Source organism: Corapipo altera, unplaced genomic scaffold (genome assembly GCF_003945725.1).
Source record: "Corapipo altera isolate COAL_440 unplaced genomic scaffold, ASM394572v1 131645, whole genome shotgun sequence".
Classification (NCBI taxonomy): Eukaryota; Metazoa; Chordata; class Aves; order Passeriformes; family Pipridae; genus Corapipo; species Corapipo altera.
The window spans coordinates 3212-15591 of record NW_020885408.1 but is presented as its reverse complement, the minus strand read 5'-3'; the positions used below and the strand labels follow the sequence as shown (position 1 = coordinate 15591).

Below are 12380 nucleotides of genomic sequence, written 5' to 3'. Positions count from 1 at the left end.
CCAGTGCTGTGGATCAGTCTGTGCTGGGGCAGTGTTGTTGTTGTGGTAGAACATTTTAGTCCCCCTTGTGTGGTGCCCTTTGGAACCTCTTCAAGTTCCCTCATTTCCTCCCCTAAATTGTCACTAAAAACATCTCTTGGGAACAAGTCCGGGCTCGTTCTCTTGCCAATATCTCGAGGTATTAACGAGCCCTACATATATTTCTGTTTTAAAGCCCTGGTTGAGCCCGTGAGCTCATGGCTCCGGAGTGCTCCAGGGGGACACGAGTGACACAGAGAGGGATGGGGGACACAGGCGGGCCCCCCCAGAACCCCCAGGCTCACCTTGTCCATCATTTTCTTGGTCTGGCCGTAGCGGATGCGCAGCCGCCGTGCCTGGTAGTCGGTGCAGTTGGAGCAGGACACGAGCTCCCGGAAGGCTCCAGAGCCGGGAAACCAGGCCTCCAGATCCAGCTTTTTGCTGGCTGCGTGGTTCAGGGAGCCTGGGGACAGCAGGGACACAGGGCTGAGCGGGGAGTTGGGGGGGGCCCACTGTCTGCCCTGAGTGTGCCTGTCCTGGGGTTGAGGGATCCCATGGGATGAGGGATTCCTGCTCTGCCACAGGGATGAGGGATTCCCTGGGGATGAGGGATTCCATGGGGTGAGGGATTCCTGCTCTGCCATGGGGATGAGGGATTCCATGGGGTGAGGGATTCCTGCTCTGCCATGGGGATGAGGGATTCCATGGGGTGAGGGATCCCATGGGGATGAGGGATTCCCTGGGGATGAGGGATTCCTGCCCTGCCCCAGGGATGAAGGAGTCCCACTCATCCCAGGGAGCCTTTATCAGGATCATTCCCCTGTCAGCACTTCCAGGAGGAGCCGGGACACTCCCACTGTCCCTCTGGAAGGGCTAGCAGGGACAATCCATCCCACGCCCCTTCCCACAGACCCACAGAATTCCACAGCAAATAAAACACACCCTTCCCTCCCTCCTCCTCCTCCTCCTCCCGAGGTCTGGGGACGGAATGCTGAGCTGGAAAGGGGTCAGGGCCAGGGGGCACCAGGAATGTGCTGGCGGAGCTGTACCCGAGACGATGTTGACGATGTGATAGGGAATCCCGAGGGATTGGTAGAATTCCTCGGCCGTGGAGATCATCTCCTCAAACAGTTCCCAGGACTTGTTGTCGTGGGGGGAGGAGTAAACAAACTGCTCGATCTGCAGGAGAAGGGAACGCTGGGGACACTCGGAATTCCCAAGGGAATGCCGTGGTGACACTGGGGACACCCAGAATTCCCAATGGGAATGCCATGGTGACATGGGGGACACCCGGAATTCCCATTGGGAATGCTGTTGTGACACTGGGGACACCCCAAATTCCCACCAGGAATCCCCTGGTGACATTGGGGACACCCCAAATTCCCACTGGGAATGCTGTGGTGACACCGGGCACACCCTGAATTCCCACCAGGAACACCCCAAAATCCCATTGGAACCCCTTATGACCGCAAACACCCCCCTGGATCCCCCCGGGAATCCCCTGCTGGCCCCAGCACCCCCGAGCCTGTCACCTTCTCGAATTGGTGGACACGGAAGATGCCGCGCGTGTCCCGGCCGTGGGATCCCACCTCCTGGCGGAAGCAGGTGCTGATGCCGGCGTAGCGCAGCGGCAGCTCCTCGGGGTGCAGCCACTCGTCGCGGTGCAGGGCGGCGATGGGCTGCTCCGACGTGGCGATCAGGTACTTCTCCTCCACGGAATTGTCCTCTGCTCGCTCGCTGCCCTTCCCGATCACCTGCGGGCACAGGGGACAGCGGCGTGTCAGAGGTTTGCTTGTTCAAAAAAACCAAGCAGGAATTTTTCTTTCCCCTGCCTCTGTGAAAGAAAGATGTTGAATGAGGAGGGTGGTTTGCCTTGGGCATTCCAAGCTGATGGCCCTCCTAAAAACTGTGGGGAAGAGTGAGGAGTTTTTTGTCTTCTCCCCTTGGAAACTGGGCACACTTCACTTTTGCCTTAACTCAAGGTGTGTGTGTTGGAAAGGCTCTGAGGCCATTTTGTTCTCAGCCTGGTCAGCTGGCTGTTTTCTGGCTCCAGTTTGCCTTTGTTTCCTGCACCCTGTTCTGCCCCCAGACCCGTTCTGTGCCCGGACCTGCTCGGACTTCATCGGACAGGTTTGACCCACCTGCAGAGGAACCTTTTGGGGAGGACGTTGCCTTTTCCCTCCTCCGCTCCCATGTTGTCAGCAGTTTGTGAGTGTGCCCCATGGAGGGGTTGGGGGATGGGGGTGGGAGATGCTGCTTGTCCCGGGGGTTGGGGGGGTTTCAAAGAGTTGGGGACAGGGAGGAGGTACCTGTGTCACCCATGGAAGTGGAGACAAGACACCAGCCTTGTCACCTCAGGGCCAGCACAAGCTATCTCCTTGTCACCAAAACATGTCACCTGTGATGATGGAGCCAAGAGATGGGCCCCTTCATCACCAAAATGTGTCACTCACAGAGGTGGAGCCAAGAAACGGGCCCCTTCAGCACCAAAATGTGCCACCCATGGAGGTGAACCCCAAAGATCAGACACCTCCTTGTCACCTCATCACCATCAATGTGTCACCCGTGGAGACAGAGCCAAAAAACAGGCCACTTCATCACCAAAATGTGTCACCCATGGAGGTGGACTCTAAGGATCAGCCACCTTCTTGTCACCTCATCACCATTACAAGCCACTTTCTTGTCACCTGAGGTCCCAGAGACCTGCCACCTCCTTGTCACCACAACATGTCACCTGTAGAGATGGACCCCAGAGATGAAACACCTCCCTGTCACCTCATGGCCATCACATGTCGCCCATGGAGACGGACCCAAGATGAACCAGCTCCTTGTCATCTCATCCCCATCAAAAGGCATTTCTTTGTCACCATGTCATTCAGGGGGATGGACCCCAAAGATGAGCAACTTCCTTGTCACTGCAGTGTCACCACAATATATTTCTCCTGCAGACGAACCCCAGGGATGAGCCACCTTCTTGTCACCTCACGGTCATCATGTGTCACCCCTGGAGATGGACCCAAGAGAGCAGCCACCTCCTTGCCACCAAAACATGTCACCTATGGAGGTGGATCCCAGAGATGAGCCACCTCCTCGTCACCTCATCACCGTCACAAGCCACCTCCCTGTCACTGCACTGCCATCACATGTCAGCCATGGAGATGGACCCCAAAGATCGGCCACCTCCTGGTCACCTCATCACCATCAATGTGTCACCCATCAACACGGACCCCAGAGAGCTGTCACCTCCTTGTCTCCCATGGAAATGGACCCCAGAGATGAGACACCTCTTCGTCACCTCATCACCATCATGTGTCACCAATGAACATGGATCCCAGAGACCTGCCACCTTCTTGTCACCAAAACATGTCACCCATGGAAATGGACCCCAGAGGTGACACAACTCTCTGTCACCTCATGTCACCCGTGGAGATGGACCCCAGAGACCAGCCACCTCCTTGTCACCACAACATGCCAGCCATGGAGACGGACCTGAGATGAACCACCTCTTTGTCACCTCATGGCCATCATGTGCCAGCCACAAACATGGACCCCAGAGATGAGACAAGTCCCTGTCGCCTCATGGCCATAACATGTCACCCATGAAAATGGACCCCAGAGACAAACCACCTCCTTGTCACCTCATGTCACCTATGGACATGGACCCCAGCGACCAGCCACCTCCTTACCACCTCATCACCATCACAAGCCACCTCCTTGTCACCACAACATGCTGCCCATGGAGATGGACCTCAGATGAGCCACCTCCTTGTCACCTCATAGCCATCGTGTGTCACTCCTGAAGACTGACCCCAAGGAGAGGGGAAGGGAACCACCACTGCTGTCACCACTGGAACAGAGGGGACCCCACCACCTCCCTCCCCACAGCCACAGCCCCAGGGGGGTGTCTGGGCCCCAAATGCCACCCCAAATGCCACTCCAAAGCCCAGACCTTGTAGAGCTCCTCGTCGAACTGGCTGAGCTGGGCCACCTCCTGCATGACCTCCTTGCGCATGAAGAAGGGGGTGTAGACCGGGGTGTAGCCCCGGGCTCGCAGGCTCTGCAGGGCGTACTGGATCAGGGCCTGCTCCAGGAACACCAAGGGACCCTGGGGACATGGGGGGACACCGCCTGTCATGCTCACACCACGCTGGGCCATCCACCCTGCTCAGCAGATCCCATGGAGCTGCTCCAGCTCTCGGGACCAGCGTCGTCCCAGATGGGGACGGATCCAGAGGCACCACCCGGGCCAGGGTCCATCCCACACCACCCCCATGGGGGCTCCCATCATCCCAGGGATGGATCCAGAGGTACCACCCGGGTCACAGTCCATCCCACACCACCACTCCCACCATCCCACCTGGCAGAGGAGAAACCAAGACCCCCATCCCACCTCATCCCCCCTGGATCCCAACCATTCCACACCCCTGTGGGGGTCCCAGCCCTCACCTTCAGGAAGTAGCCGCGGCTCCCGGCCACCACAACCCCCTTCTCGCCCTCAAAGCCATCCACCATCACCACCAGATCCACATGGGAATACTTCTTTCTGCAGCTACAGTCGCCCCACACCCGCTCCACCTTGTTGTCCACATCCTGCATGAAGAGAGTAGAATTTGGGGCCCATCACTCAGTGCCCCATAACACCCCAAATTCCCAAGGACTACCACAGGGATACCAAGTACAGCCCGAATTCCCGCCAGGAACCCCGTGGTGACAGTGGGTGCCCCCAGATTCCTGCTGGAACCCCATGGTGAGCCTGAATACACCCTGAAATCCCTGCTGGGATCCCACAGTGGCACCTGGCACCCCCCCAAATTCCCACCTGAACATCCCAGTGACCCCTGGGCCCAGTGGTCGTTACAAATATGACATATTACAAATGTTACATTACAAATATTACAGATGTTACAGTCTGGGCCCAGTTTTGGAGTCCGGACCCCCCTGCCTGACCCTAGCTCAGAGGAGAGGATTTGGGTTCCATCACCCCATCACACCCCCACACCAGTCCCTGCACTGCACTGGGACCAGTGGTCAATACAAACATTACATATTACGAATACTGTATACCTGTAAAATGTAAAATATGTAAATATTACACATATTACATATTATAAATATTACATATTACATGTATTACAAATATTACATATCTGTAAAATGTAATATTTGAATATGTAATATTAAAATGTGTAATATATGTAAATACTATCCCTATTACATATTAAAAATATTAAATAGTAAGCATATTACATATTACAAATATTACAAATGCTACAATACGGGCCCAGTTTGGGAGCCCAGACTCCCCAGACCGACCCCAGCCCAGAAAGGAGGATTTGGGGCCCCCGACCCCATCACCCCCCAGCCCAGTCCCTGCACTGCACTGGGCCCAGTTCCTGCACTGCACTGGGCCCAGTTTGGGAGCCCAGCCTGCCCAGGCTGACCCTGGTTAGGAGGCCCGTTGGCACAGGGCCCGAGGTGTTCCCTGGCCAAACATTCCTGGGATGAATGGAGGCAGTGGAGGGGAGAGTCAGCCCCCCCTCGGGAGGAGCCTTTCCCATGGATTCTCCCAACAAAGGGGTGCCTGGTGCTGTCTGAGTCGCCCTTTGTGTGCTCCTGGCGGGACTCTGTGCCGGCTGCTCCAGCCTGGGGGGGATCCCCCTGGCACCCCCCAGCTCTGGGCCCCTCTGCCATGGCCCTGCGTCCCCACCTCCCTCCCTGTGTCCCCACCCATCTCCCTGTGGCCCCTGTGTTCCATCTCCCTACCCCTGTCCCACCTTCCTCCCCATGTCACCCCCTCCCTCCCCCGTCCATGTCTCTCCTGGTCCCATGTCCACCTCCCTCCCTGTTCCCCATCCCCACTTCCCTCTCCGTGACCCTCTCCCTGCCCGTATCCCCATCTCACTCCCAGTGTCCCATCCTGTGCCACCCCTCCCATCCATCTCCTTGTGTCCCCACTTCCCTCCCCATGTCCCATCTCCCTCCCTGTGCCCCATCCCCATCTCCTTCCCCTTCTCCCTCTTTCCCTCCTCATGTCTCCACCTCCTTCCCTATGTCCCATCTCTCTCCCCCTATCCCCACCCCCCTCATGCCCCATCCATCCCCCCATGTCCCCATCCCCATGTCCCTCACCCTATTCCCACCCTTCTCCTCATCTCCCTCCTCATGCCCCATCCATCCCTGTGTCCCCATCTCTGTGTCCCCAGCTCCCTCCCCACGTATCCACTTCTCTCCCTGTCCCACGTCCCTCCTCTCCCCGTCCCATCCCCACCTCCCTCCCCGTGTCTCCATCTCCCCTCTTATGTCCCATCCCCATCTCTGACCTCGTGTCCCATCTCCCTCTCTGTCTCTCACCTCCCTCCCCATGTCCCATCCCTATCTTCTTCCCACTGTCTCCATCTCCTTCCCCATGTCCCCACCTCCCTCCCTGTGTCCCCACCTCACTCCCCGTGTCCCATGTGCCTTTCCCTGTCCCTGTCCCTCTTCCAGTGTCCCACATGCCTTTTCCTGTCCCCTTCTCCCTATGTTACAGGTGCCTTTCCCCATCCTGTCCCTGTCCCGTGTCCCAGGTGCCTTTCCCCGTCCCTGTCCGTGTCCCTGTCCCTGTCCCACCTCGTCGTTGCTGATGGGCACAGAGGGGTGCAGCAGGTTCCCGATCTCCCGCAGGCTCTCAAACCGCTCAGCCTCGAGCCGGAGCCGCTCCGAGTCACATTCCTGGATGGCCTCGTCGATGAGCAGCCGGAGCTGCTTGATCTGGGACACCTGGAGAGCCTGCGGAGAGACCCCGCGGAGAGACCCTGCTCAGGGCAGGGACCCCTGGGGACAGGGGGGAGGTGGCCCAGCATGGCAAATCCTGGATCCAGCACGGCAAATCCCAGAACCCACACGGCAAATCCCAGAACCTGCACAGCAAATCCTGGAACCCACACAGCAAATCCCAGAACCTGCACAGCAAATCCCGGAACCCACATGGCAAATCCCAGAACCTGCATGGCAAATCCTGAATCCAGCACGGCAAATCCCAGATCCAGCACAGCAAATCCCAGAACCCGCACAGCAAATCCCAGATCCAGCATGGCAAATCCCAGAATCTGCACAGCAAATCCCAGATCCAGCATGGCAAATCCCAGAATCTGCACAGCAAATCCCAGATCCAGCATGGCAAATCCCAGAATCTGCACAGCAAATCCCAGATCCAGCACGGCAAATCCTGGATCCAGCACGGCAAATCCTGGATCCAGCACGGCAAATCCCAGATCCAGCACAGCAAATCCTGGATCCAGCACAGCAAATCCCGGATTCGGCACCACAAAGCCTGGATCCAGCACCACAGATTCTAGATCCAGCACCACAAATCCCGGATCCAGCACCACAAATCCCGGATCCAGCATGGTGGGGCTCAGGGAAGCTCAGGGAGCACAGGGGGACTCGGAAGGGCACAGGGGTGGCTCTGGGGACACAGGGGGCTCCAGCGGTCCCACTCACCCCCAGCACATCGGCCGTGAGCCCCTCCAGGTTCCGGGCACTCTCTGGGACTGACTCGTCCGTCCCCACTGGCTCCTTCCTCTGCGGGGCGGTAAAAGGGACCCCAAGAGGGTTAACGGGGGAAATTCCAGTGGGAAACCTCCCTCAGGGACACAAGGGGGAGGGGAGCAGGCAGGGAGGGACCCCCAAAGGGCTGAGGGGGGAGGGAGGGACCCCTAAAAGGGCCAAGAAAGGGGGTGGAGGACAGAGGAACCCCCCAAAGGGTTGGGCAGGAGGGGGGAGAGAAATCACCCCAAAGGGCTGGGGGGGAAGTGGAGGAGGGAAGGGACCCCCAAAGAGTTGGGGAAGGGGGTGGGAGGGACCCCCCAAAGGGTTGGAGAGAGGAGGAAGGAATACCTCAAAGGATGGTGGGAGGGGGGGGGAGGGAGGGACCCCCAAAGGGCTGCTGGGGAGTGCAGGAGGGAGGAACTCCCAAAAAGGGCCAGGGAAGGGGGTGGGAGAAACCCCTAAAAGGGCTGGGGGAGGGTGGAGAAGGGAGGGACCCCAAAAGGGCTGGGGAGGAAGTGGAGAGGCCTAAAATGGTTGGGGAGGGAGGAGAGAGGAAACACCCCAAAAGGTTGGGGAGGGAGGAGTGGGAGGGATCCCCAAAGGGCTAAGGGGGTGGGAGGGACCCCAAAAGGGCTGGTGGGGAGTGGAGGAGGGAGGAACTCCCAAAAAGGGCCAGGGAAGGGGGTGGGAGAGACCCCTAAAAGGACTGGAGAGGGGGGAAAGGATACCCCAAATGGGTTGGGGAGGATGGGGAGGGCTCCCCAAAGGGCTGAGGGGGTGGGAGGGACCCCCAAAGGTCACCCCCACTCAAGGGGCTTCAGGGATCAATGTGGGGAGGGGAGGGGGGGTGGTGGCAGGGAGGGACACAGGGGTCCCCCACCACCAGCCTGGGGGGGGCACTGGGAGGGGCTGGGGGGAAACACCCCCAGGGACAGGAGGGAGAGACCAAGGGGGCTGGGAGTGAGAGGGGGGCACCAGGGAGAGGTCTAGGAGGATGGGGGGGGGGCACCAGGGAGAGATCTGGGAGTGGGGGGAGGCACCAGGGAGGGGGCTGGAGGGCTGGGATGGGGTGGCCCTGGCTGGTGCCCCCGTGGTGCCCACCTTCATCTTGTCCCCAATGGTTTTGCTGCAAAGGTTCTTCAGCTTGTTCAGGTTGTCGGCACGAAACCTGCCTGGAGAGGAAGGAGGGGCTCTCAGAGGGGGTGGGACTGGGGTCTCCTGGAGAGGAGGGGGGGCTCTCAGAGGGGGTGGGACTGGGCTGGGGTCTCCTGGAGGGGAAGGGGGGGCTCTCAGAGGGGGTGGGACTGGGCTGGGGTCTCCTGGAGAGGAAGGGGGGCTCTCAGAGGGGGTGGGACTGGGCTGGGGCCCCCAGGGGCCATGGGAAGCCCCCCCGGGAGCAGGAGGGGAGTTGCAGCTCTGGGAATGCCCCAGGGTTTGGGTGGGGTGGGGATGGAAAACATCTGGAGTGACCCCTGGGACCCCCAGGGCAGGATGGGACCTCCCTGTGGTGGGACAGGACACCTCCACTCCAGGCTGGCACCCCCACACTGGGCTGGGACCCCCATGCCAGGATGGGACCTCCCATTGGGATGGAACACCCCCACTCCAGGCTGGGACCCCCATGTTGGGATCTCCTATGCTGGGCTGAGACCCCCATGTTGGGATCTATTATGCTGGGCTGAGACTCCCATGTTGGGATCGCCCATGCTGGGCTGAGACCCCCATGCCAGGCTGGGACCCCCAGCATCATGCTGGGACCCCCCTGCAGGACAGTCCCCCTGCACTGGGCTGGGACCCCCCACACCAGGATAGGACCCCCATGTTGCACTGGCACTCCCATGTCAAGCTGGGACACCCCACACACACTGGGGACTCCCACACTGGGCTGGGACCCTCCCCATGCCAAGATGGGACCCTCACACTGGGCTGGAACCCTCCCACCGAGATGGGAACCCCCCACTCCACTGACACCCCCCACACCGAGATGGGAAACCCCCCTCTCCACTGGGACCCCCATGCCAGTCTGTGGCCCCCCACACCAGGATGGTACTCCCAAATCGGGGCCACTCCAAATCAGGGTGACACCCCAAATCAGGGTAACCCCAAGAGGGTGACATCTCCAAACAGAGTCACCCTAAATTGGAGTGACACCCCAAATAAGGGTCACCCCAAAAAACGGTGACACCCCAAATCAGGGTGACACCCCAAATCAGGGTCACCCCAAGAGGGTGACATCCTAAAACAGGGTCACCCCAAATTGGAGTGACACCCCAAATCAGGGTCACTCTGGGAAGGTGACACCCCAAATCACACGGGGGAATCGGTCCTGGGGGGGCAACCCCGAGCCAGGGAATAGGGAATGGGATGGGATGGGATGGGATAGGATGGGTACCGCGGGATTGCATCAGCCACGCGGCCACCACTCTGCGCCACCCTCTGCCACCTCCTGTCACCCCCTGCCAGCCTTGTCACCCTCTGCCATCCCTGTCACCCCCTGCCAGCCCTGCCACCCCCAGCCCCCCCGTCGCGGGGGTCCCGCGGCGCCGCGGGATTGCATCAGCCACGCGGCCGCCACCCTGCGCCACCTCCTGTCACCTCCTGTCCCCTCTGCCACCTCCTGTCCCCCCTGCCACCCTCTGCCAGCCCTGTCACCCCGTGCCGGGGGTCCCGAGCCCGCGGGAGGGTCGCTGGGAACGGGAGGATCCCGTGGGATGAAACGCTCCGGGCTAAAGCAGGGCCCGATCCCACAAGGACAGGGAGAGATCGGGAGGAAAGGGGAGCCCCCGGCGCCGCTTCCACCCCCTGGGGAGGGGGCGTGGGAACGGCGGGATTGCGGGGCGCCCACCCCATCTCATCCCCCACCCCGCGCTCGGCACCCAAGGGTGGGGCGGAGGGAACATCCCACGGCCCCAAATCCTGCCGGGAAACACTGGGATGCGGCTCCTGCCGCCTCCCCGAGCCGCTCCGGGGTGGGAGCCCAAAGAGGGGGGATGGGACCCCAAATCGGGGGGTAGAATCCCAAATCAGGGGGTAGGGACCCCACATCGCTCCCATCCCTTGTGAGGAACAAGGAGGGGGGGGTCCCATCACCTGGGGGTGACCGAGGGGACAGGGGGTGACAACCCCTCGGAGATCCCCCCATCCCAATCCCGAGGGTCCTAAATCCCCGGGGGGGGTCCCACCACAAGGCTGGGGGCGGCCGGGGGGTGACAAAGGACAGGGGAGAGGGGGTGACAAGCCCTGAGGGGTGCCCCAACCTCCATCCCGGGGGTCCCCCATCCCCAGAAGAGAGAAAATGGGGGAGGGGTCTCATCACCTGGGGACCCCCATTCCCAGGGACGGGTCCCACCACCAGGCTGGGGGGCGACTGCGCGTGACCGGGGGGGACAAGGGACAGGGAGCAGTGGGTAACAACCCCTGGGGGGGGTCTCCCCACGCCACTCCCAGGGGTCTCCCAATCCCCTGCCGGGGGGATCCTCCATCCCTTGGAAGGAGCAAGGGGGGTGTCCCATCACCTGGAGTCCCATCACTGGCCTGGGGGGTGGCTGGAGGTGACCTGGGGTGACAAAGGACAGAGGACAGGGCGTGACAACCCCTCGGGGTTCCCCCACGCCCCTCCCGGGGGTCTCCCCCCCGCCGCCCCCCCACGTACACCTCCTCCAGGCTCCGTCCGCGCGCACGAGCGCGTCCACGAGCGCGGGGTCCTTGAAGCGCTTGCGCTGCATCTCCCGCACCATGGCGGGGTCTCCGCCCTTGTCGGCGCGGAACAGGTCGAGGTCCAGCACCATGACGGGGAGCGGGATCGGGACCGGAATTGGGATCCGGAGCACGGGTAGGGGAGCTCGGGAGAAGCCGCACTGCGCATGCGCCAAATGGGCGGGGCGTGGGCTGTGCAAAAGGGGGCGGGGCCTGAGTGGCGGGAGAAGCAGCGCCCCCTTGCAGCAGGAGGACCAACCTGGTTTGGGGGGGGTTTCGGGAGGTATGAGGGGGGATGTGGGGAGTTTTAGGTGGTTTTGGGGGAGTTTCAGGGGCTGTGGGGGGATTATGGGGAGATTTGGGGGGGTGTCAGGGTTGCAGGGATTTGAGGAGTTTCAGGGGTTACGGGGGGGTTGGGGGGATCTCAGGGGGTGTGGGGGACTGGGGGGGAGGATCTAAGGGGGTTTCAGGCGGTTTAGGTGAAAACTCTCCCAAATCCCCCCCAAAACCCCCCATAACCCCTGAACTCCCTCGAGTCCCCTCATAGCCCCTGAAATCCCCCAAATCGCCCCCAACCCCCCTGAAAACCCCTGAAAACCCCCAAATCCCACCCAACCCCTCTCAAAACCTCTGAAAAACCTCAAATCCCCCCAAACCCCCTGAAAACCATGAAACCCCTCAAACACCCCCCAAAACTCTCCAAAGCCGGGAGAACGGGGGGGGGGGGGGGGGGGGGGGGGTGAAGGGGGCTGTACGGCAATGCGCATGCGCAAAGTGGGCAGGGTCTATGACGTGGCAGAAGCAGCGCCCCCTGGCGGGCGGGAGGACCAACTTGGTTCGGGGGCGGCGTTGGAGGGTTTCGGATGGGGGGGTTCTGGGGGGATTTCCTGGGTTATGGGAGGATTTTTGAGGGGATTTGGGGGGATATGAAGGGTGTGGGGGGCTTGGGGGGGTTTCAGGGGTTATGAGGGGCTTCCAGGAGGATTTGGGAGGGTTCAGGGGGTGTAGGGGGATTCGGGAGGGATTTCAGGGGTTAAGGGCGAGATTTTGGGGCGCTTCAGAAGGGGAGGTTGGGGGATTTAAATGGGTGTGGGGGAGTTTGGGGGGGTTTCAGGGGGTATGGGGGGGGTTGAGAG

General features: G+C 60.8%; 1 protein-coding gene across 1 annotated transcript; it reads right to left on the bottom strand.

Moving 5' to 3' along the window:
- Nucleotides 1-176: 176 nt before the first annotated feature.
- LOC113940476 (serine--tRNA ligase, cytoplasmic-like) lies at nt 177-11437 on the bottom strand. The gene is made up of 9 exons (XM_027631623.1): nt 11201-11437; nt 8650-8720; nt 7501-7581; nt 6628-6786; nt 4465-4608; nt 3968-4123; nt 1551-1772; nt 1068-1197; nt 177-481 (listed from the first exon to the last, which is right to left on the bottom strand). Exons 1-9 carry the CDS (start codon nt 11334-11336, stop codon nt 192-194), a joined length of 1389 nt encoding a protein of 462 aa, XP_027487424.1. The 5' UTR covers nt 11337-11437; the 3' UTR covers nt 177-191.
- Nucleotides 11438-12380: the final 943 nt, after the last annotated feature.